This window comes from Carassius auratus, unplaced genomic scaffold (genome assembly GCF_003368295.1).
Source record: "Carassius auratus strain Wakin unplaced genomic scaffold, ASM336829v1 scaf_tig00005963, whole genome shotgun sequence".
Taxonomy (NCBI): domain Eukaryota; kingdom Metazoa; phylum Chordata; class Actinopteri; order Cypriniformes; family Cyprinidae; genus Carassius; species Carassius auratus.
Window position 1 is genome coordinate 2379 of NW_020523719.1, and position 26265 is coordinate 28643.

Below are 26265 nucleotides of genomic sequence, written 5' to 3' on the forward strand. Positions count from 1 at the left end.
CATTGTATGCATAAGAGAAGCTTTGATGTATGATAATAACTCTGTTTGTGTTCCACAGACAAAAAAGTAGAAGTTTCAAGCCAAATGAAGGTGGGTGCATGATCAAAGCGAATGTAAATGATCTGGGTGAAGTGCAAGTAGATTGAATGGATCAAATTAACATGTGAGTGGCCAACTGACAAAACAAGATATTTTTAATGTAACAAAAAAAAAAATCTGTTTCAAATAAATGCTGTTCTTTTTAACTTTTTTATTAATCAACAAATCCTGAAAAAAATGCATCACAGTTTCCAATATTTAATATATTCAAATAGAAGTTATTTTAAAATGTTATAACAATATTACTGTTTTATTGTATTTTTGATCAAATAAATGCAGACTTTTTAAGTGAGAGCCTTGATTTAAAAACATAAAAAATGTAAGTGCATGTGGTAATATTTTTAATAAATGTTTTTATGTACATTTTACATTTGCATTTTAGTTATACAGCAGATGCTGTAGTCCGAAGTGACTTACAAATGAGGACAATAGAAGTAATAAAATGTAAGTGCTGTGACAAGTCTTGGTTAGTCTAGTGCAGTACAAGAAGAAAAAAAAGAACAAGTAGAGTAGAAAAAGAATGAAAAACAATAATGTCAGAGGGGTCATTTTGTTTTATAATAATAATAAAAAAACAAGTCAAAAGAATAGAGAATTCTAGTAATAGAGGGTCAATAGTTTTATAAATTAATAAAAATAAAATAAGTAGATAGAATTGAAAAAGAATATAGAATGTTAATGTTAGAGGGTCCATTTTTTTGAAGAAAAAAGAAAGGGAAAAAGTAGTAAGAATAGAGAGTCAGGAGAGCAAGGTTCTATAGAGTAGTGAATTTAGGTAAAGGGGTGCAGAGCCAGTGATGGTTTTGTAGAGAAACATCAATGTCTTGAATGGCTATTGGTAGCCAGTGCAAATTGTTGAACAGAGGTGTGACATGCACTCTTTTCAGTTTGTCTAATCTTGCAGCCGCATTCTGGATTAGTTGCAGAGGTTTGATTGAATTGGCTTGTGCATTTGTACAAGAGCTTGAAACAGGAGTTGTGTAGCATGTTCCTGTGTAGCATGTAATCTTCAACATTAGGAAGATTAGGGCCTATCCTAATGTTGTATAAAGCAAATCTACAGGATTTTGCTATGTAACTTAAATTACTTAGAAAAAATGTTTTTATAAAAATAAAAAAATTGCACTGATCACCAGTGAAAGCAAGGTATTAACATTTTATCCTCTAAATATTTCCCAGGTAGTGTTTCTGTCAGAAAGTATGTGCAAGGGTCCACTCATTTTGCAAGTTCAATTATTGATGTGCAGAATGGACACACTATATGCCTTTTTTTTGTGCAGCACAGTCATGCCATAACAATAAATTGGTAATATATGTGTAATGATTTGTTGGAGATTGATCTGTACTACCAGAGAGGATCACTTTGACAGCTCAGTACCAACCAGGGTCTGACTCACTGTCCATTACAACTGAATAGTGGATCGATGAAAGTTATGAAGGCATGTGTTTATGTACAGTGCCATCAGGAAGTATTTTGTGTTCCACAGAAGAGAGAAAGCCATATGGTTTGTAATGACACAAGGGTGAGCAATAATGACACAATTTTTTTGGGTGTGGGGGGGGGGGGGGGTGAATCATCACTTTAACCCTCATGTTTTGTATCAACTTGTTTTCTCTCATTAAGCATAGGTTCTGTCTTTCTTTGTGGAACTGATTGGTCATAGGCCTCATTGATCTAAGCTTATGCATCTCAGTTTTGAGTGAATGCTGCCAAAATTTTGCACCATTAATGATCTTTTTTTGTTTCATAAATGCCACTTAATTTTATATTTTGTTATTTAATACAGTGACATTGAAACATCAAGTGTCCATATACCTTTTAGTGTCAGTTGTAAATCTGTATCAGTAGAACATCAAGTAGGTACAGTAGTAATGAATGAAAGAATTGTCACTTCATTATTGCAGGTCCTAACTACTTAGCACAGCGTGCAATAAATGCAATGGCAGGGTGTGAAACATCAATTTTAAGAGCTGCAGAAGTTGACAAGAATCCCAATCAATAAACTGCATTAAAGTGCTGAGCCATCAGCTAAAGCCATGAATGCGTCCTTATATGGGTCAATCCTGTTATGCAAAACATTTTCATGTCCCTATCACATTTTAAATAGGCCTGTATTGTGTAAATATAGTTGCCTGAGCTTGAAAATATGGGTTAATCTTCACAAATATGCTTCTATTTTGTGTTCCACAGTTCATGAGGTGCCGCATAGCAGATCTGACACTTAAAGCTCATTTATATTTCCCGCCGCGTGCCTTTGACACGCAGAGGAAACGTCACTACGAGAGATCAGCACCTTGGACAGCGGCGCCCGTCAAAATTCAGCATTCTTGGAATCTCCCACGGGAGAATGGAGCAGGAGCGCGCACGGCAGCGACACGTTTGTAAATGAATCGTTTTGATTGGGCGAGAGCGCGCCTTGGAAACAAGCGCCGTATGTTGACGGCAGAACGTCCATTTCGAGGATGAATCAGAGGGGAGCAGCATCAACATCACATTACGATCCAAAGCAGCAGCAGCTCAGACTAACTACTACACCCTGCGAAGAAGGAAAATAGGCGAACCTGCGCACGGTGCCTTTTATATTTCCGTTCTGGAGGCCCATCTTCCTTTGAACGTGGCGAGGAACCATATCGGCCGGGAGGGTTGATGGTGGTGAACTTCAGATGGAGCCAAGATGCTTGCATTTTCCCCCAGCTTTTCAGAAAATACTGCCATTATTATTGCTGTTTCTAAAACACCAACCTAATGGATTGTTCTGAGCTCTGCGTTTGGGATGGGAGGTGGCGTTGGAATTTGTCGATTGAAAGATGCACAAGGAAATGATGTGAAAGCTTCGTCATGACGCCTCTGATGAACAATAAACAAAACTATAGGATTGCACCCGAATCCAACTTTCAGCTCTTTTGGATTATCTTTTTATGCTGAAGGATCCCCCGACGATAACTGTATGTGGCAGCGATGCTCTGAAATGCCATTTTGCATCTTCCTTGCTTCTCATCCGTGCGTTCAGGCTTTGGATTGCTGGGAGTTTATGAAAATTACATCTCTTTAGACATGGAACAATGCATTGCTGGCTATTTATTGCAATACCTTATGCTTATTATTGTCATCCTCTCGCCCTATCATGATTGTATCAGAGAAACAACATCGGCCCTAACAGGCACATACATAAGCCCAAAGATTTTTCTGTCCAATTACCTTTGGTTTGGACACTTTCCTCTGAGACTTCAGGGTAGCAACTGCGTTTCTGTCAAATAAAATATTAATAATAGGCCTGAGGTGATCAATAACAGCAACAACAATTATAATAATACTAATAAAAACAACAACATTAATAATGCATAAACATAATAATATGATATAATAATAACAACAATAATTAGTAATAATATTCACACATATATATATAAATCAATACAAATTAAATTCCGAAAAAAATAATAATCACCCCTTTCGCAAACCATAAAAAAAAATTAACTTAAGCCATACGACATACTCATGTAGTCAAACATGTTCAAGAACCGGATCCGCATGTTTTTTAACGAACTGAAGGTGCTGGTTTTCATGCGATCCGGTTCTGGACGCTCCGACAGTGACGCAGAGCCGAACAGACCCAGCAGCAGCATGAGGGGGCTCGGGATGGGCGGCTGCGGTTGGCCGCCCTTCGCTGACTGCTCCAGCCGCGACGACGAGGAAGAATACTACGGAAGCGACCCCAGGCCCAGGAGTCTGGCGTTTGAGGAGAAAGACCCGAGACTGCAGGCGGGCCTGGACGCGGTCAGCCTCTCCAGCAGCACGGGCAGCGGCATGAGAACACCTCAGTGTCGAATCTGCTTCCAAGGGCCCGAGCAGGTACACAAACGCTGTTTTATATCACGTGTGTGAGCACAATAACAAGGCCTGTGTGGGTCTTTATGTTAATGCTCATAATTCCCTTTTTTATTGAACAGTACATTTCGGTGGTACATTATAATGCGTGCTGCACGTGCTGCTTGTTATTGTTGCTGTAGTGAATTACTACAGTATGTACAGCTCCACAAAATACACTTTGTTCATTAACATTGCTCATTTTTTAAATGTAAATACAACTTGATATGAACACTGAATTGTGGTTCAGTATTATAATAATGACATGAACAACAATGCATAAATTGTAAACAGCTCCACTAAATAGTTATGCAATATGTTTTTTTAGATAATATGTAAATACACTTGCATGAATGCTGAAATGTGATTAATACTATGATCAACAAAGCATAACTGTAAACAGCTCAGCAATATAATTATGCGCTAAGTACTGTACATGTTGTCCAATAGTATTATGAATTAATTATTAATGACATTAATTTGTACTTATGTAAAACACTTGGATGAACACCAAAATGTGGCTAATACTACTACTACTACTGATACAGTTTAATATACAATAACAAAAAACAAGAAAATTATCTAATTTATACTATAAGCATAAACATAATCTGCATAATTAAGTATATGTTGTATAATAGTTTTATCATATTTATTTATGTAAACTAACTGTAACATGAACACTGCATAATTATGTGTATAATATGCATTTTGTTTCGTTTTTATATTGTCTATTGTGTTTATGCATTATGCATTGCTCTATAGTGTTGGTTGTTTTACTGTAAATGTTAAATCTATTAAAGTGAGTATAAATAACTAGAAATTGTTTGGGAAGTATAGACAGCTTGTTTAGCTCACCATCACACCGTCTATAACAAAGACCAGAGCTTGTAGGCTAATAATGCATTTCTCTTTTGATGGGTTTACAGGTATGTCATTGGAGACTGTCGATTTACAGGTTCTATATGCCCACCCAATTAACCTCTCTATTGTTTTTTTATTAGCAGTAGACATCTCAATGACGTTCTGTATGGAAATGTATAGATCCTAGTGTGGGTATTAAAGCCCAGGGCAGCCTGAAGCTGATTCATTTGCAATGCAAACACTGGTGAGTTCATGCGGGCCAGGAGCAGGATTCACATGGTCTGAAACTGAAATGTTAGGAAAAACAAGACTCAGTGAGATCATACGATTAAAATTATAGGCAACACAGTTCACTTTTTAATTGTCAAATTATTAAGCAGCAAAATAGATCGATAGATCGACGTTTTCTGTCTCGTTATGGATGACCTGCTTGATTCATTATCCAGTGAATTGAATGTCTATTCCAGAGTATAATCAGATACTCATGGATAAATCAGTGCGTGTTTGTATTTGTATGGGATAGGCTGAACACAGGATGGATGTTTGGTCAACAGCCAAGCTGAGAAACAACAGATGTGCGAAAACTGTCAAGCTCGTCTGCTGCAAGTTAGCTGTAGACATCAGCTAATATGGAAAGATGTTAGTGATGTACCAACACAATCCATCTGGCAATACATCTGATTATATCAGCCTCGGTGTCTATTTTCAATGCAAGATGCATTTTAGTGTAAACCTGCCTCTCAGGTAAATGGTTTAATGAGCTGTTGAAAGTGCCGGACTGACAGAAGAAAAACAGCTGCTAGAATAAAGACACAAGGAGTTCGCTTTCAGGCAATTTAAGATCTGTTATTCATAGTTATTCATAATATTATTCATTAACATTCAATTTAATCAGAATTTCAAGAACTGACCTCTTTAGATCAAGGGGGCATTAGTCTCTGCTGATGGAAGTTGTAACTACACCGTTTAGTGAAATTAAAGGGATAGTTCACCACAAAATCATAAATCTGTAATAAACTTATGCTCATGCCATTATGCAAAACACAAAAGAAACACTGGACTCCAAACCAACACTGGACCCCATTGAAATTCAGTGCATGGACATTTCTTTAAAACATAAAAAGGAATTAAAATTAATAAGAATAATAAAAAAAAGTAGCTGTGGATACTACCACACACACATACACACACCATTCTAAATTTCATTATATTATTGTAGATAATTTACCACTGCCTGATTCTATTTGGAGGTTCTTAAAATCAGTCAATAAACACTTACATATTTTATAAATAGTGTATAATATTTAGAATATAATATTTTAAAATATTTTTTTCCTGTCTTTGATGTTTAGCAGTGTTAATTTAGTATAGACATACTATTGTTTCTAGAAATATTTTAATTCATTTTTATAATATTACAATTAAATAGTATTATATAAAATTATATAATATTAAAATTTTAGTTAAAATTTTGGTAATTTTGCTCTGTGCATTTGTATTAGTTTTATTTAAATAGACCCGTATCATTATTTTAGATTTCGTTATCAACTAGCAGAAATAAAATAAGTTTAAGGTTTTTTTTACATTTTTTTTACTTTACTTAAGAAGATATTTTGAAGAAAACTGGACTTCAAAACAACACTGGACCCCACTGAATTTCAGCGTATAGACACTTAAAAAAAAAAAAAAAGATAAAACAGAATTTAAATGAATAATAATACTACTTAAAAGGGAATCAAAATTAATTATAATAATTTAGAACAATAATTAAAAACGTATTTTACATATGTAAAAAAAAAAAAAAAATATATATATATATATATATATATATATATATATATATATACGTATATATATATATATATATATATATACGTATATATATATATATATATATACGTATATATATATATATATATATATATATATATATATATATATATATATATATATATATATATGGTTTTTGTTTTAAACTACTGTAATAACACTGCTATTTAGTCGCTTGTTATCCAGATTTCTGAACCTTTTATGGCTCATGTGATTGACTCACAATGCAGCTGCATAATGATGACTCTCGTTTGAAAGCTACAGTATATAGATGAATGACAACACAAACATATAGCTCCAGGAATTAAAGTCCTCATTGTTTTTAATATGAGTGGCGTGCTGAAGGGGCAGATGGGATATCAGTCCTCATTAGTCAGCATTCTGATCTGTCAGGGCTTATGAAACATGTAAAACTGATTTGTTTTGATGTGCTTGTTCTGGATACGAGCTCTTATCAGATTAAGCTGAGAGAGGTTTTTTGAAATATTTCGTTTTAGGGCCAAAGTGGGATCTGCCACGATGCTGCTGTCTCTTTTCACACAGAGAACAAAGCTTTTTTGTCAATGATTACTATGTGCAGAGAATGACTTGAGCGCTAATTACAGATGTAAAAATGGAGAGAGCTTTTGTTACTGATATATGATTTTGGCTAAACAAAATCTGGCCTGGGATCTCGGATAACAGCCAGATACTCTGAAACAACAAGAGGAGGACAGGCTGTACTTTAAAGCACAGTATGACTCATCCAGGTCCACTTATCGTAACACTCACATCGATCAGATCGGACAGACTCGTGATGTCAACTGTACTGGAGAACTTGACAAGTACAGTAGGCCTTTAAAGGTGGAAATGTGTGTTTTATATTCTTTAATTTGATGCATATCTGTTCAGTATAAGAATGGACATGACTTCTTTAATGACAGCAACAATTAAGCACATGTGGTCTAAATCTGATGATCCTCTTCTCCAGCATCATTGGAGATCTTCCAAAGAGCATCTAGTACCTTAATTGAAGCAAGAACATCCTTTTGTATAACGGAGGTACAATGAACAGTGTCACAATTATTTAAGTAGTGATTGGTACAGAGTCTTAAATATGTCTTATTCAATAACTTTTTAGTTTTAAAATGTTCAGTATCCTAATACTTTCTATTTTTTTCCACAATAAAATATATCAATTTATTTGATTCAAATTAAAATTTATTACTGTTGTTGTTGCTGTAGTTTTTTCAAATTAATTAATATTATTAATAATATTAATATTTATGTAATATAATGTATGATTTAACTATATTTAATAAATTAACTTTATAATTCAATGAATTATATAATGAATACATTTTAATGTATTTACATTTTAATTAATTATTAAATATTACATTAATTACATTACAAAGAATTACATTTTATATTGTATTTATTTATATTTTATTTACATTTTTACTGGCCCATTTTTTTGTTTATCAAACAAATTGAGAATCCTCAGAATTGAATACTCATTATTCAATGGTGATTATTATGCTTAAAACTTTTTTTTGTTATTATTATTTAAATTAATCTTTAATATTTATCTATTTAATATTATTTATTATTTAATAAAATTTTTATTAATTTCATTTACATTTTATTTATACAAATAAAGTGTATTTAAAAAAATAAAATGTATTTATAATGATTAATAATTGTATTTAATTTTTCATTTGTTTTATTTTCCTTACTGACCTGTTTTTTTATTCATATTGTAAAGATTATAAAAAATATTATAAAACTGTTTCTCCTCAGAATAAATAGTGATTATTAAACTTAAAACAGTTCTTGTATTATTATTTAAGTCAATTAATGGTTATTTACAGATTTAATATTATTTATTATTAAATACAATTTTTATTTATGTATTTAAAAAAAAAGAAAAAAACTAATATATATTACATTTAAATGAATTTAAATGTTATGCTGGATTGACTGCTCAGTAGTGCAGAGTAAAGTTCTGATCTCTTTACTGGCCTGTATCTGTCTTTATTCAGACAAACTGAACACATTATAAGTCTGTGTTTCTCAACAGAATCAATAGTGATTATTAAGCTTAAAGCGGTTCTTATTCTAGTCACACCTCAAAATTGCATTTAGACACGCTGGTCCCACAGTTAACGAATCAATTGATGACCATAGATTGCTTTGCTCTATTCTCTTTTCTGTTATGCCGCAGTACCTGAGTACTTCAGAAGCCATTCAGTGTTTCTTTTGTTTGCAGTCTTTCTCTAAAGATTACATCAATCTTACAGTACTGTATCTCTGCCCCCTGGTTGGACTTCCTGTTCTTCATACTCCACTTGTTATTCACATTCTATCTATTGAATGTTCTCTTGGCAGCTCTCGAAATGCTGCCGTTGCATCGGTAATGTTAGTTGATTCATGGTTTCTCACTAAATACATCTAAATTAAAATGAAAGCTCCTCTTTTGTTGACAACAGCCTAGCATCCACATGCACCATAGTGACAGAGCGCAAGAGCCGGTGCATTTCCAGTTGAACTTCTCAAATGCTTTTTTCCCGTCAGTTCACCCAGAGAGCGAGAGCTGTATCTGTCTGTCACGTGTGTATTGATTGAGTGTCTGGACCAGCAGAGGACGTCTATTAATTGCATACTCTTCAGATCCTTCAGTCCCTCTTCACACGCTCTTAAGTCTGGAGTCTAAAGCTCACGTCAGCAGCCGCATGAAAGCCTGCTGTGTCCCTCATCGATTTAGCATTTGCAATTGCGGATGGGTTCATGAGTAATAACTCATTTACGTACATCAACTCGACCACAACACTGTGTGTGTGTGGCAGCGTCCGGTCATAAATGGATATTGAGGTGTGTGTTCTCTTACCCAGGGCCCTGCGCTTGTAATTCGTGCTAAAAAAAATTGCTTTGAGAAGTCAAGATCACCTGTCATTTTCAGTGGGTGAAGAACTCACATGTATTATGATTTAGGTACGTTACGATCTCTGACAGACAGCATGTCGAAGCCACTCAGGCCACATTTGATCCTTTCTTCTCAGAAACCAATGTTGTAGTGAAGACATCCAGTAATGTGGGCTTTCCAGAATTTGGGTGTACTCGCTGGGCTACTGCTTCTTGTAAATACTAGTATTTATTGTGCACGTTCTTTTTTGACAGACACAGAAGTTGTGATATTTAAGAGATGGGGATTTGAAAACAGATGGATTGTAAGATAATTATTTATTTCTTAGTTGGCCAGTATTCGGTGAAGTGATGCCCGTGAGTGTGTTTATGTTGATGTTTTTATTTGTAATTTTGCAAATGATTGCATGTCTAAGCATTTGACAGACGTGATAACGTGCGCGAGTGCTGAACTGTTTGCTTTTTGGGAATTGTAAAAAATGCTGGGGATGTTCTGAATGCTTTATTGCGTAGTTCATTATACTTATTTTAGAGAATGAACAAAGTTTATTTTGTGGCTTAAATAAACTACATGTTTCTCAGAGACTGATATGTTTGGCTTGTCAAAAATCTTACATTCCGCTGTTACAAATTCGGTGTCTTTTGAATTGCTTTTATTTGAGTTTTCCTTCATATTTTAGTTTAATTTTAATCAATTTTTTAATCAATTTTTCACTTTTGTGATTTTTATCAGCTTTTTAAAAATATTTATATAGCTTTATTTTTTATATTGTTTCAATTTTAAATAATATTTTATTTCTAATTTTCATTTCGGTGTTAAAGTTTTCTAATATTGATGTTTTATCTTATTTCTGTTTTATTTCAATTACCAATAATTTTTCATATGCTTAGATTTAGTTAACAATAACAACACTGGTTAAATAGAACATAAAATGTCATTTCCCACGAAAATTCAAGGTAAAACAAATATTAAGCTGGAAACAATTTAGGGTGAAACTTGATCGCATTGATCAGGATTTAACTGTAATGATTCGACTGTGATTGGTGTTACTGCCATTGGTTAATATTATTTCTTCCTGCCTCACAGCCTTGGTGACATCAGCAAAAAAACAGGGCATTTCAGAGGCAGAGGAAGTTATCATGTTTGATGGAAGTCAATGAAAATGAACCATTTCTCCCCTGTCTGCAGGGGGAGCTGTTGAGCCCATGCCGCTGCGACGGCTCCGTGCGCTGCACCCACCAGCCCTGTCTGATTCGCTGGATCAGCGAGAGAGGCTCCTGGAGCTGTGAGCTCTGCTACTTCAAGTACCAAGTCCTGGCCATCAGCACCAAGAACCCTCTGCAGGTAAAGCGTCAGCCTCAAACTGTGAAGTATCTGGGTCAGGGCCAAGCACTGGCCAGTGTCTCTATTTATAGGCTTCGACAAGCAAAGCAAGAAGATGCTGTCTCATCTTTTTAATGCTGTGTTTTTCAGTGGCAGGCGATTTCTCTGACGGTGATTGAGAAGGTGCAGATCGCTGCCATTATCCTGGGCTCACTCTTCCTCCTCGCCAGTATCTCGTGGCTGGTGTGGTCTTCTCTCAGCCCGTCGGCCAAGTGGCAGCGCCAGGACCTGCTCTTCCAGATCTGCTACGGCATGTACGGCTTCATGGACATTGTGTGCATAGGTGAGAAGCAAAACATCACGGATCAATTTTTTTCAATAATTAGAACCTGATTTCCTTTATGCTTTTGGCTTTATAAAACAAACTATGAGAATTTTGAATCATAACAAACTTAATATACAAACATTTGCATATAGAAGTATAAATTTGTTATAGGGAAATTATGAGAACTTTACAAAAATGTTTGTTAACAGTTAATATATTAGTTAATAATTCTTAAGCATATTTTGGTCTTGGTTAATGTTAATTTCTGCATATATTAATGCATTTTAACATAATAATTTATAAATGTACTAACGTACAACACATTTATATTTTTCTTAATGTTTATTCAGAATACAATAACTGTTACTGTTTTTAATTTGTGTAATATATTACTATTATGTAAAATTAAATATTTGTAATATCATAAAAAATAAGGTTATTATAATTAGAAAAATTGCGTGTGTATATATATATATATATTATAAATATTTTAATTTCTTAATGTTTGTTCAGTATATTATAAATATATTACTATTATTATTTCTTATTTTTTGTATTATTAAGAATAACATTTATATAAATCACATATAGTATATTGTGAAGAAAAAGATAAAAGTAAAACTAACTAATAAAATATCATGTATTTTCAACATTTTATATAATTATAAAGTTCTAAAAAATATGTTATTCATATTTGTATGTACATTAATAATGCATGAAAATGAAATGTTACTAATGTTAATTAATGTCATACAGCATTCTAATTCTTTTTTTTTTTTAGTTTTAAAAACATTTACAAATGTTATATTATTGACAGTTTATAACATTATTATACTATTAACAACGTTGATGTTTGTTTGTTATGTATAATCTGATGTTAATCTATGTAATATATATAATATTATAAAATAATACGAACCTAGATGAACTGATGCTGTCAGAAATGTTGTTGCAGTTTGTACTAACAAACTGAAGATTATTGTAAAGTGATAGTGAATGTCCATATTTTTATGCATGAGTCAGTAACATCCACTAATCCACAGGCCTCATAATCCACGAGGGCTCATCCGTGTACAGAATCTTCAAGCGATGGCAGGCTGTAAACCAGCAGTGGAAAGTACTGAACTATGAGAAGTCGAAGGACTTGGGAGACCCGGTGAGCTCCAGCAGTAAGGCAGGCATCCGCGGTGCACGCAGCACCCCTCACGGCCTGGCCAGCGGCAGCAGGGGGCGCCAGCGAGTGCGCCGGCTAAGGACTATCCTCAACCACCACTGCGGCTACACCATCCTCCACATCCTCAGCCAGCTGCGGCCCAGCGACACGCGGCTCGGGACCGCCACCAACCGCGAGGTGGTGATGCGGGTCACGACCGTATGAGGTCGGAGACAGAAACAAAGACGAATTTTAGGCTCCAAAAGACGCAATGATCACGATTTTCCTTGCATAACGGACAAGAATGCACACAAACAATGCGTAGGACATTGGCGCCATTAATTCCTGGAGTTTCTGTTGGCGAGACTCTCTCATGATCTAGCACACTATTGCATTTTTTAAGTTGGATTTCCTCGACGGTGTTGTTTTTTTATCGATACGGTTTTTAAAACGTTTTGATTTTCTAAGAGAGAATGGTACATGAAGTGACATCGACGTTTGATGTATATGATAACCCATAATAGGGAACTATTGTTGTAAATGATGTTTACGGATGCTTCTGACGCAGCAAGAAAGCCGACCATAACCAAACGATCAAGACACAAAAACCAGGGAAACGAGATATGAATTGTTACATGCTAAAATATATCAAAGGGGAGGGTGCAATAAGAATCAATAAGATTATATAGAGAATAAAAAGACGTAAACATTTAAAAGAATTTGATCTTCTCCGCAATAAAGATACCTGTACATTTTACAGTGACCTTTGCATGAGGGTAGAGTTTTATGCCTCCTCGACACATGGACATGATGAATTTGTTTTATTCAGAATGGTGCTCGTTTGAATAAACACTTCTATTCATCTGCTGTTTGTGAAATGCATCATCACACAGGCTTTTCTTCATTTAAGTGGCTTACAGATACACACCTTTACTACTTTTTTGTTGTCGGTTTGGAATGTAACCTTTCAGCAATGGCTCATCACATATAGAGCTTTCATTTGAATTGGAACAAAACTGAATTTCAAGCAGCGCTGCACATGCACCAGTGAGTCTCGTGAAAACCACCATTTGTTTTCCATACTTTAGCAAAGCTGACCTCATCCGTCATTCCCCCAGAAGGCATCGATTCACTACAGGAGGCCTTTGTCCACCACCGGAGCCATATGAGACAATTTTTGGTAATGGATGAGATTTTTATTAAACTTCTCTTGGACTGATGCAGTGCAACACATCTGAAAGATGTGCACCTAGGATGCCAAGGGGGTGAGTAAAACACAGTTTTTGGTTAACTAACCCTTTAAGCTCAGTCGACAAAATTTAAGTCAATGTTGATTTCCACTCTCTATTGTTTTTGTGTAGAAAAAAGGACATTTTAATTAATTTAATGGTAATCAATGCCACAGATTTCCTCCATTACGCTTAATGTATTAACCCTAGAATTTTCTTTAAAGAAGTCATTTAATTTTTTCAGTGTAAAGCTGTGGTCATATTTATTTAGCATTGTCCAGTGATGTCCAGTCATTTAAGAATCCAGGAATACAGGAATCTGGTGTGAGGACAAAAGATTTTGACAAATGCGTTGAGCAACAGAAAGTTGCTTGGTTTGAAAACAACTTCTGAGTGCACTGTGCTTCATAAATCGCTACACTATTGGAATTTTAGCATTAGAGAGAACAGCTTGGTGAATTCATGTGGGTTCCACTGGTAGCGTTGTACATAACAGGTGCAATGTATTTTATATGATGTAATAATACAGAATATTTTTGTTGGTCATGGCTCAGTATTATGCTGTTTTGCAGTTTGTACTCTCTCAGGAACGTTTTGCACTTGTGAGATCAACAAGCATCTTCAGCTCCTCAGGCTGTGTCCTGACCTTGATCTGAGGCAGCTTTGTTTTAGTACTTCATAGATGATGACTTCAGGTTAAGCGTGAGGTCTCCTGGGTGCCACTATCACTGGGAGGCCCTTGCAGAGGTCACAGTGTCTGTCACAAGCCTTCACCTGAGAGATGTGTGTCAACGCCAGGAGCCCACTGTGAGTCCTGTCACAATGTCACACCGCTGAAACATCCACACACAGCAGCACCAGAGTCTACACTGTTCAGTCATGTTCTGTGATGATAATACTGCGTGTTATTTGAACGTGTTATGGCTGTGTTTTCCCACATGCTCATATTTACTTAGGAGTTAAAGATCCTGGTAAGCATATTGCATAATATTTGGCCTTATTTGTTGAGAATTAGTATTAGTATAGGGCTCCAACAGTCACAATTTTTTTAATATATTTTAAATGGTTTTCTCAGGCCTAGAAAACTAGAAGTTTAGAAGTCTTTCTCTCTTTCTTTCTATATTAACTGTAATTAATCACATCCAAATTAAAAGTTTGTGTTGTTTACATATGTGTGTGTACACTGTATATTTTATATGCACACACACACACACATACACATACATAAATATTAAATATACACATTGCACAAACATATAAGAAGACAACTTTTATTTTGGATGCGATTCATTGATGAATCATTTTGACAGCCTTTTTAATTGATTGCATCCAATAACTACAACTGTACAGAAAGATTTTCGAAATCTCATTAGTAAAAGCACTGCCTTGTTTTATTGCATGCATATTAGCTATTTTAAATGCTTTTTGGAGTAAGTTTTAGCCAGAGAAAAGCCAAACTGGCTCTAAAAATGCCACCGACAATGGATTATCACCAAAATGCATCCCCCTTAGAGAGATTGTAAAATAAAGCCAGCGCTACGAGTGTAGTAAGCAGCTTCATTCATCAGATTACTCAGACACACACACTGTGTTCTGGATGAAAGTTTATTGTGATTTCATCTACTCTGCACTCCACATCACACGGTGATAAAACAGTATAAACAGCCATCTTTGCACCAAAGCCAAGAACCGCAGCAACATTACGAGACAAGCTCAGAACGACACACAAAGTGCTCTAAGATCAACAGAGATGAACAGCTAACAGGTTAACCATCTGTTTAAGCGCTATCTAAATATTCTGATAATCTGTGAGGCCCTGCTCTGACTTCACTGTGTGAACAGGGCAAGTTCACACACACACACACACACAATCATCTTTGAGACATTATATTGTTCTGACAACATTACAGAACAAATGACAAATAACCATCCTGACAATTCACACTGACAAATTCACTCTTAAGTTATGGAGAAAACACATAAAATACAAATCGAATAATAAACATATTTGCTAGTAGAATAAAAAACAATAATAATACAAAATTGAAGAGAATTAAGCGGATTTAAATGAAAGCACAATTATTATCAGATTAAATAAAAACAGAGACATACTGTATATCATTAATAGTCCACACATATTCAGTAAATAAATAAAGCACAACAGAAGTTTAATTCGAAAGCGGAAACTTGATTATTTTGTGTGCAACTACAGAGAACTCTGACACAAAATTTATATGGTAGTAAAATGTCACTTATAAAACATAATATGAAAACTATTATTTTAAATTACGTTCTTATGGTTATTTTGTGATTAAGCAAACAAGACCGTTAAATGATAATCTCATTTTAACTAAGAATATATTTCATCATAAGTTTGATATATAAAATGGATGTGTAGCATATTTAGCTCACTTTCTCCTGTAATTTGGCTTCAGGTTCTAGTTTCAGTTCAGTTTCTTGTCACTAATAAACAGCAGGGATGACATCCTGTGTCATGCTGCCACCACTTAAAAATGTTGCAAACGTAACCACCCAAATATAAAATTTGAGTCTGCCAACAGAATGCTTTAGTGTTGTCAGAGTGACATCAATTTATGTATCATTTCAACAGATTTTGTTTTTATAATCGGGCAGATGTCAATGAAACGTTTACAATTATAATTTAATCAGTTCTAGGACATAGCGCCGTCTGCTGATGGACATCCCAAAGACAGCTTAAACATAAAAAACAGAACTTAATTCTCTGATTTCCAGATTCAATAACATCCCTCCATTATTTAAAGAAGTGGCCTATTTGAAATATCATTAACATTTTTCAGAGGTGTCTGTTTAACATGGGCTTCGTTCAGAATGGAATACTAGCATACTGCTTACTGGATAAAATAAAACAATACTGGTTTAAATAAACCGTAAACATTTAAAGAAAAAAAAATAAGCTTAAATAAAAGTACTTATTTATTATTATTTTTACCTTAAAGTAATAAGAATTATATTTTTGCATTATGGCATTAAGAATTAACTGGGGCAAAAGGTGCTCAGTTTTAAAGAAAATAAATAATATAAAATAATTAAAATCTTAATAATAATGATGATGATGATGATGATGATAACGGTTGTTTTTATCCAAAGCATAAGCAGATTTTGCAGGAAAAAAATGTAAATAAAATAAGTTTTATAAGTATTACTAAAATTAAACGTTTTTTTTTTTTTTTTAAACCAATTAAATTAATATATATATATATATATATATATATATATATATATATATATATATATATATATATATATTATATATATATATATATATATATATATATATATATATATATATATATATATATATTTTTTTTTTACCTTGAGAATAAAAATAAGATTTTTTTTTGCATTATGCTGAAAATAATATCAGTCCAGTCAAATAAGTCACACCTTTGTTTGGGCTTCCCAGGGACGCTGCACTTAGAGATTAATGGTTACAATTTATGTTTAACTCGGTTCCTGAAGATTATAATCCACATGTAAAACTATGTGCAGCACATTTTGCTGAGGACAGCTTCCTCAATCTCAATCAGTTTAATGCCGGATTCGCACAAAGATATTCTTGAAAGATGGAGCAGTTCCCTCTTTGTCTGGGGAAGGCGTCGTTTATGGACCACAACCGGTAAGTGTATTTTATTATTAAAGTTGGTGCGTTTAACAGTTTCTGTAACGATTTTCATGCGCATCTCATCAGTACAAAACGCTCCTGTGACTATAAATACATCTCCAGCACATGCTCCTGCCCACTTGCATCTCAAAACTAGCTCAATCGCGGTTCCAGGATGGCAGCGTGCTGTGAGCTGCTGTCTAATCACAACACAGGAACCGCTGGCCCAATCAGAACTCGTTACGTATTTCTGGACTTTATAGAACAAGGAAGTCATCAGCCCGTTTTTATGACAGTGAAAACAGCGATATACCGATAGGTGAATTGTGTGAAAAATACTGTCTTTTTACACGCGAAACATGAACACATGTTATATTGCACACTGTAAACACAATCAAAGCTTAAAAAAAAAAAACACGAAAAACGTGACCTTTAAGAAATAGTTTAAAAATCATTTTCAGTGTTTTGTGTTTATGACATGGTTTGAAATGATCTAAAATGCAAGACGTGATCCACTGAAATACTTTAAAGAAAATAAAACACTAAAAGAAGAAGCTAAAATGAAATTTCCACTTAAACATCCATGACACCATTCTGGTATTACCCATATGTCACAGCACGTTCAGACGGCTGCTCCTCACAGGTAGCGGTACTGGTTGAGTTTCCTCTGGCTGAGGGGAAACGCCGCAGGCCGCTGATAGGACGGTGTTGAGAGCTGCTGTTGCTGGTACGGAGCTATGACGCCCATGGCACTGTTCTTCTGCAGAAGGCTCAGAGATGCTGAGTATGGGCCGGTGGGGCGTGTGTGCCGGCCGGAGGAGGAGGAACAGGAGGAAGTGGCTGAATTGTGCAGCTGGTCCACGGCCTGCGACACTGAGGCCAGGGCTGCAGATGCAGGGTATGCATACAGACTGGAGGCAGAGCCGAAGAGCGATGCTTCATGAAGCCTGTAAGAGTGGGAGGGGCCTGTAGGAGGGTAGGTGGGCTGGCGTCTCAGGGATCCGCCCCCTGCACGGTCGTGGGATGACATCACTGATTGCTGCGCCTGTCGAATGAATCAAAAGCATAAAGAATCACTACATGACTCGATTGGAAAAAAGCTATATTAAAAAAAATATGCCAAGTTCTGCCATGAAACTGTGATGTTGCCATGAGATGTAGTGTTTCCAGTTGAAACAGTTAGTTGATCCAGATTCACTACCAGTCAAAGATACAATAATCCTGATTTTTTATTTATTTTTTTATTTTTTTTAAATAAGTCTTTTATGCTTAAGGCTCCATTTATTTGATCAAAAATACAGTAAAACAGTACTAATATGAAATATTATTACAATTTAATTTAACTGTTTTTTTTTTATATTTTAAATTGTCATTTATTCTTCTAATGCAAAGCTGAATTTTCAGCAGCCATTATTCCAGTCTTAAATACTTAATAGTTAATAATTTAAGATACTTCAATTAATATTTATTTAGCAAGGATGTTTTAAACTGATTAAAGTGAAAGTAAGATTTTTTTTTAAAGTATGTATGTATATGTATATATATATATATATATATATATATATATATATATATATTATATATATATATATATATATATATATATATATATATATATATATATATATATTCAGCAAGGATTCATTCAATTGATCAAAAACGTGTCAGTAAAGGCACTTACTACAAAACATTTCTATTTCAAATAAATAATTCTAATATTTATTTCGAACTTTCTATTCATAAGGGAATCCAAAAAGTCTCACTGTTTCCACAAAAATATTAAGCATCAAAATGGTTTTCAACATTGATCATAATAAGACAATAATAATGAAAAAATATTCAAATAAATATTTATTTTTATTGAAACCATGACCCATTTTTTTCAGGATTCTTCACTTAATAGAGTTTTCAAGTGACATTTATTTGAAATTGAAATGTTTTATAACATTATTAATGTCTTTAATCTCACTTTCGATTAATTGAATGCATCCTTGTTGAATAAATATTATTAATATTAATATTAGAATAAATTAAAAAAACACACACACACACACACAAAACAACGTTCCTAAACGTTTGACTTTAGATGACCTGAAAGCTAACAGACATTTCAAAAGTTTCAATCAGATGTCAGTGTGATGTGGACCTGTAGAGATGTACCTGGCTCAGGTTGAGAGGCTGAGATCTGTTTGATGCTGCTCTCTGATGCCGGTCGCTGGACTGTGAGGACGTTCCTTTCTTTGACTTTCCAGAACCATTAGTACGTTGTTCTAGAGGTACAGAACTTTTTTTTTACAACCAAATCTGTACAACCATGAAATTACCATATGACCACTTCCATATGTATATCCATGTCTTTTCAATATTCAGCAACTTGCTTTTACTCATTTCACATGCGAAAAGGTGAATCAATCATAACAGAGGGCACTTTCCTATAAACAGTTACAGCAACAACAAAAATCCTGGTTAATTCTAAAATGGTCCTTTAAAACTAACTGCGGCTGATTTTGGTGCGGAAGCTTTGTTTATCATGAAGGGACTTGAAAGGAAAAGGCTGGATTGTAGAATGCGGTCCCTTTAATTAATCAAATGTTCGGTATTTAGATGATTAGAAGTCAGAATGAGTCTCACGGACCTCCTGACGCTCCATCCCAGAGCTGTGTTTTCACTGACGGCGGGACCACGGCTAGAGACTTGGAGTGTGTGTTGTTCTCACTGTAGTTGGGAAGGCATTTGGGGCTGAGAGGGGTGCTGGTGGACGAGTCCGAGTCCTGGGAGTCATGGACAGTCACACAGCTGATGACGTTTGTACGCTGGTTCACACTACAGCTGTCACACAAGAGAAGAACAACTTCAATTCATGCTTTTAAACCAAGTCTCTTATACCCACCAAGGCTGTAAAAACAATGAAAAAAACCTGTTGCTAAATATTATAACCATTTAAAAGAACAGTTTTTTTATATATATATAATTTAAAATGTAATTTATTCTTGTGATGCAAAGCTGAATTTTCAGCATCATAACTCCAATATTTAGAATCACATGATCCTTCAGAAATCATACTAATATGCCAATTTGGTGCTTAATAAATGTTTCTTCTTATTATCAATGTTGAAAACTTAATATTTTTGTGGAAACTGAGATACATTGTTTTCGATAATATTTGCTGAATTGAAAATTCAAAAGAACAACATTTATTTGAAATATAATTTTTTGTCTTTATTGAAACTTTGATCAGTTTAATGCATCCTTACTGAATAAAATTATACATTTTATTAATTTAATTTTATTGTCATTCATTTATTTGAATAAATCTTTTTTACTAAGATTACCCAATTAGTAATTCGTTTTATTACAATTAGTACATTTTGGAATACATATAAATACCATATAGAAAAAGTAAATAAACAAATGCAAAATTAAGATATTTCTACAAGAAAAATAATGTTGCAGTAAATTAACTATATATACAAACACACACACACACACACACACAACACCTAAAATAAAGAGTTGTGGTTGGGATGTGAAAGTGATGCTGCACCTTTCAGGAGGAAACTTCCTGTCGTCCTCGTCCTCAGTATCACTGTGGATGGTGATGATGCTGACAGCGGGGCTCGGCGTGTCCGAGATGATGATGGGCTGGGACACATCACCACAGTTGTGCGCTACTGAAGAAGTCGGCTGCTGGGAGGACGTGGGTCTGTGACAAAGACAGAAAACAGTACCATATTTTGGACAGTCTGACTTGAAAGGTACATTTTCCGATCTATTATCCAGACACTTGTTTTCATGATAAATCTTGAGATGGTTGCTTGTTCTGAGACTCATTAAGAGCGTTACCTGGCTCTGCTCTCAGCATGTCGACCCTTTGACCTCTTTACTCCACTCTGCTGTGTACGACTGCTGGCTGCCTTTGTGTGGGAGGGCTGTGTGCTCACGTTACACCCCTGAGCAGAGCCCTGCTGCGTCCCATCACTCTGACCTCCACGACCCCTGGCAGAGTGTATTAAATGCATGCTGTTTTGAGAATTGTAATTGGTTATCAGCTACTTGCAATTTGTAAAATTCAGTTTTCAATGCAGCAGCACGTTGTTCTACATAACAGTTAGCAGCAACATAGTCACAGTGTCAATCTGCAAAGATTTCTACCGGGAAAAGCTGGGTCCAATATTCCAGTTCATCACTTTTAGGTTATATTCACACTTAGTACATTTGCTAAATGCTTTTTCGTCATCAACGCAAGTACAACCTGAAGCTTTTAACACTCTAATCAGACAGCAAAGCACATGTGAATCAAGCAAAACGTGTCAAGAACCGTCCCAGGTCATATTTCACCTTCAAATCTAAAGGAAAAACGGTACATTTTTAATTCTAACTGTATTGTTTACAAATTGTTTATACATATATATATATTTTTAAATGTAAATAAAATATTTTTATTTTTAATTATATAACTAATATTTAAATTCTATCTTGAGCTGACTTATAATAATAATAATAATAATAACAACAACAACAATACAATAATCACAATAATTTAAATAATAATGTTGTATAATAATAATAATAATGTTATATAATAATAACCATATAGATAATAATAATAATACCATATTTCTTACTATTAATACTACAACTAATATTATAATCACACACAGAGAAATATTTAAAATGTTCTATATTTAAATAAATATCATTATTACTTTTTTTTTTTTATTACTAATTTTTTGAGATTCTCCTTTACAGCACATGCCAGATGCATTCATATTCAAGCACAGCACCATAGTAAAGGTTTTACACAACTCCGACTTGATGGTTCTGAATTCAGGTTGGCAACAGAAACCTGAAGTGTAAAGTGCTGTGGGTCGGTTCTGACCTCCAGCTGCTGTTCTGTTGGGTGGTGTTGTCCGAGAGCAGAGAGCTCATGGGTGAGTGGGACAGCACAGGCTGGCTGGGATTGTGCATGGCCATGCCTGACATCTGCTGCATGAAGAGGGAATGAGGATCTGCTGGGTCCCTGCTGGCCAGCCCTGCTAAACACACACAAACACAGACGAAGACAAAACCATTTAGTCAGAAACTCAAATCTACTTGCATTTCAGCAGCTCTATTCATATAGTGCAACAAGGCCTGATCACACTCAGGTCACAAGCTTTATTGTCAAACACAGGTGAACCGTGATTCAGTAAACTAAATTATGACTATAAAGGTGAATTTTTGCGATCAAAGCAAGGCTTTTGTAATAAAATGGTGCTGGGCAGGTACGGTATAAATGTGGATTACACACACTAATATTTTGTCAATAATTGCTTTTCATATCGTTCCGTTTTTTTTTTTTGCTCTTTTTGCTGTGAGTTTTGGTGTAAACAGGCCTTTAATGCACTTTGAGTGACAGATGCATAATAAACACATTCAGCGTCAGAGTCTGTCTGCATTCGATCTCTTCCTGTCATACGTGAAAAGCAGATCCTGTCCTAAAAACTCTTAAAATCATGCATAACTTCATTTAAACAAATCAACACCGTGAGAAAGTCGATTTCAATTTTCATCTCCAATTATGTTACTTGACTAATCGTGAATCTTTGATGCTTAAAGGGGAGACAGGAGTCAGAAAATCATAAGAGTTTGAGCAGATCAGTCGTTTATAAAGAGAAGAATAAATGTGCAAAATTCACAAGAAAACAACAACTGGCGCAGGGAATTTAACTCCAAGCAAAACAAGTGACGAGTTACAGTTGACAGTCCATTTATCTGCATAGAGAGAAAATGGTTAGCAGTGGAAGGAAAAAAGGAGAATGAGTCAATGGGGAGACATTTGTTGCCACAAGAGTGGGTCTGTGGAAAGAGAAATCATTTGGATTGCATAGAGTCAAGCAGCCATGCTTCACTGGATAGAGCCCTGGGGCCCAGAAGAGATGCAGCACGGAGTCCAAGAGGAAAACCACCTTGTTAAATCATGATTGACAGGTGAGGAAAGAAGACAAAACAAACAGGGCAAAGAGCAATCCATCAATTCATTTGGATAGCTTCAAATCACATCACGGAGTAACAGCAGTGTGGACAGAATTAACATTAGGGACCTGTGATGCTTTCGGTCAGAATCCCCGTCTGTGCATGTACATAAATGCACAAGTGAATGCTTCTATACATATCTGTAAACTTCTTCAGAAATTATATTTAAAAAAATTTAATTAAAAATAATTGGTTTTTTTATAAGTATTTTTATTATTAATAATAAATTAAAACAGAATTTATAAAAATTGCATTATTATTATTATAATTTTTTTTATTATTAAAAATAGGATTTCTTAAAAAATGAAACAAAAATAATGATAACTTAACAGCTTAAGTAAGCTAGATGATTCAGAAAGCACTAGTATAGGTCGCATAGTATTTAGTATGCTGCCCATGAAAACAACTCAATAGAAAAAAATTACTGTGTGGTACACTATCTTTAAAAAAAAATCAAATTAAATTCAGAAGTTTGACCTAGAAATGCAACATGAAAAAAAGGCAAAAGAAAAGAGGGGCAGGAAGGGAGAAGAGGAGTAAGGCATCACACTGCAGGGCACAGGTTTTACCAGCATGGTGGCGCTCTGGCTCCAGACCGCGCGAGCCCAAAGCCAGCGGCGTCATTCCCGCCACTGGAAGACGCAGGGAGGCCACCGTCAGCGGCGTGCTGCTGCTCTGGTTGGGGAAGGGATAGAGGGATGTGTGGAGGAACTGAGAATGGAGGAAAGGGTGGAGCGGTTACAAAACGATGGCTTGGGCTGACGGAGAAAGTAACTCGCCAAGACTTTCCACCACGTCATTATTGTGAATGAGGAAAAACAATGTCAAAAACAAAACAGATTAATATCATTTGGCAGTAAAGACAGCGACTCACTAAGAGACCTGAAACATCCTGATTGCATCAACTTAACTGGTTTTGCTGAAATCACCCTTTTCTTTCAGGGCTTTCCTAAGTCACCGATTAAAAATGGCTGGTAAACACATAAATGCATGCCTTTGACCTTTCTCTCCAATTCATTGTTATGAAAAGCTAAGACAGAAATCTTGGCTGAAAAAAAAACACTAACATTTTGGATCAGTAAGATTTTTTAAAATACTTTCATTCAGCAAAGATGCATTAAAAATGAATCAGAAGTGACTTTAAAAAGACATTTTTAATGTTGCAAAAGATTTCTATTTCAAATAATGCTGTTCTTTTGGACTTTCTATTCAGAGAATCCTGAAAAAAATTGTATCATGGTTTCCACAAATGTATTAATCTACAAAATTTCTTTCAACATGAAATAATATAAGAAATGTTTCTAGAGGAACAAATCAGCATAATAGAATGATTTCTGAAGGATCACAAAAAAAAATCTATTTGCCATTAAAGGAATATAAGTTGTTCTTAAATTAAAAATATTTAACAATATTCTTGTTTTTACTGTATCACTGATCAAAATAAATGCAGCCTTGGTGAGCATAAGAGACTTATTTAAAAAGCATTTAAAAATCTTACCAACCCCGAATTTTCAAAAGATAGTTAGCGTAAACAGAAACTGTAACTTCAACAGAGCAGATGACCCATTTTCAATATTTGGTGTTTGTTAAGTGCAGCGTGCATGTGAAATGATCCTGGTTTAATCATATTTACTATAAATGCCAGGCGGACAACGATATTTTCCTGGAACGAGTCTGTGTTTGAGTTCATGATGCACCACTCTGAAAAGCGGCTAACGAAATACAGACTCAAAAGGATTTTGACATAATACTCATAAAGGCAGTGTGCTAACAGGGAGGAACTCACAAGAACAGAAACAAGGATCATATAAAATAGATAACACACAAACATGATGCCTACCTGTGTGAGCATGCTGGGCTGAATGTGTAGAGGCTGGGTGGACTGGTTCTGGGGCACTATGGGTACAGAGTTTGTCCATTCTCACTGGATATCCAGTGTGTTTAATTGGAGGTCTGCAGCCCTGGTGAATCAAACATGAGTGATTCAGTTCAAATGCACTGGAAGCAGCAAGAGTCCTAAAGGACAAAGCGGTGGGGTTGGGTAAAAGGGGTCGGGTACAGGCTCACCCCTGGGATGGTAGGAGGGCACACAATCGAGGGTTTGCTGGAAGGGCTCAGTCTGGGCACACAGCTGAGTAGGGCGAGCCTGCAATGGCACACTCTGCTGAGCCAAGCCTGGTATATTTATAGTGGCCTGCTGGTACAGGACCAGGCTGGTAGTTCAGTAAAGGGACGTTGCTGCTAAGAGAAAGGGACTGGCCACCCGTGGAGGCCATCTGGCAGTTACGGAAAGAGAGGGAGATTCTTAACAACATTGACTAAGCACAGAACATCACTAAATACCTTAATATAGCATGCATACTATGCTTTAAAGCAATAGTTCATCTATTAATGACAATTCTAATGTTGTTTAAAGCAGCTCAGCATCATGTTGTTTCCAACCTCTTTATGGTTCTCATGCATGACCACATCTGTCAAGCTCCCCGAAAAAACTAAATCAACCCCCATATAAGCAGTTCATCCGACTTGTTGCAGATTTTCCCAGTGTTTTAACTAAAAGTATTCATAATCATTTTTGGTAACTGAAATAAAGCTGAAATAAAATAAAAAATAAATATTAGATCAAAAACCAAAAATTACATTCAAAACAGAAACGTGCCTTGGCAATTAACTGAAATAAGTTTAAGTCTTAAAAAGCAAAAAAAACAAACAAACATAAAAAGCATGTAACAAAATACGTATTTTTGACTAAAATTAATTAAAGTCAAATTAAAATGAGACCTGAAAATAATTGAATAAAAACTACATATAAATACTACAACAGCATAGGAATAATACTAAAATAACACAGCTATAGTGTGCAGGTCTTCTGAAGTCTTTGTGAGAAATAGACCATAATGCATCTGTACAGTAGCACACACCTGACTGTGCTGATTGAGTTGACTGCTGAAGGTGACGGTGAGGTTGGCGGCTGCGCTGGGCGTATTGTGGCTGGCAAACAGGTTCTTGTT

General features: G+C 35.1%; 1 protein-coding gene and 1 pseudogene across 1 annotated transcript; one reads left to right on the top strand and one right to left on the bottom strand.

Moving 5' to 3' along the window:
- The first annotated feature begins 3519 nt into the window (after positions 1-3519).
- LOC113071110 (E3 ubiquitin-protein ligase MARCH9-like) lies at positions 3520-13229 on the top strand. Its single transcript, XM_026244473.1, has 4 exons — positions 3520-3952; positions 10755-10910; positions 11040-11232; positions 12258-13229. Exons 1-4 carry the CDS (start codon positions 3611-3613, stop codon positions 12590-12592), a joined length of 1026 nt encoding a protein of 341 aa, XP_026100258.1. The 5' UTR covers positions 3520-3610; the 3' UTR covers positions 12593-13229.
- A 4378-nt stretch (positions 13230-17607) lies between these two features.
- On the bottom strand, positions 17608-26262 carry LOC113071111 (homeodomain-interacting protein kinase 1-like; annotated as a pseudogene).
- Positions 26263-26265: the final 3 nt, after the last annotated feature.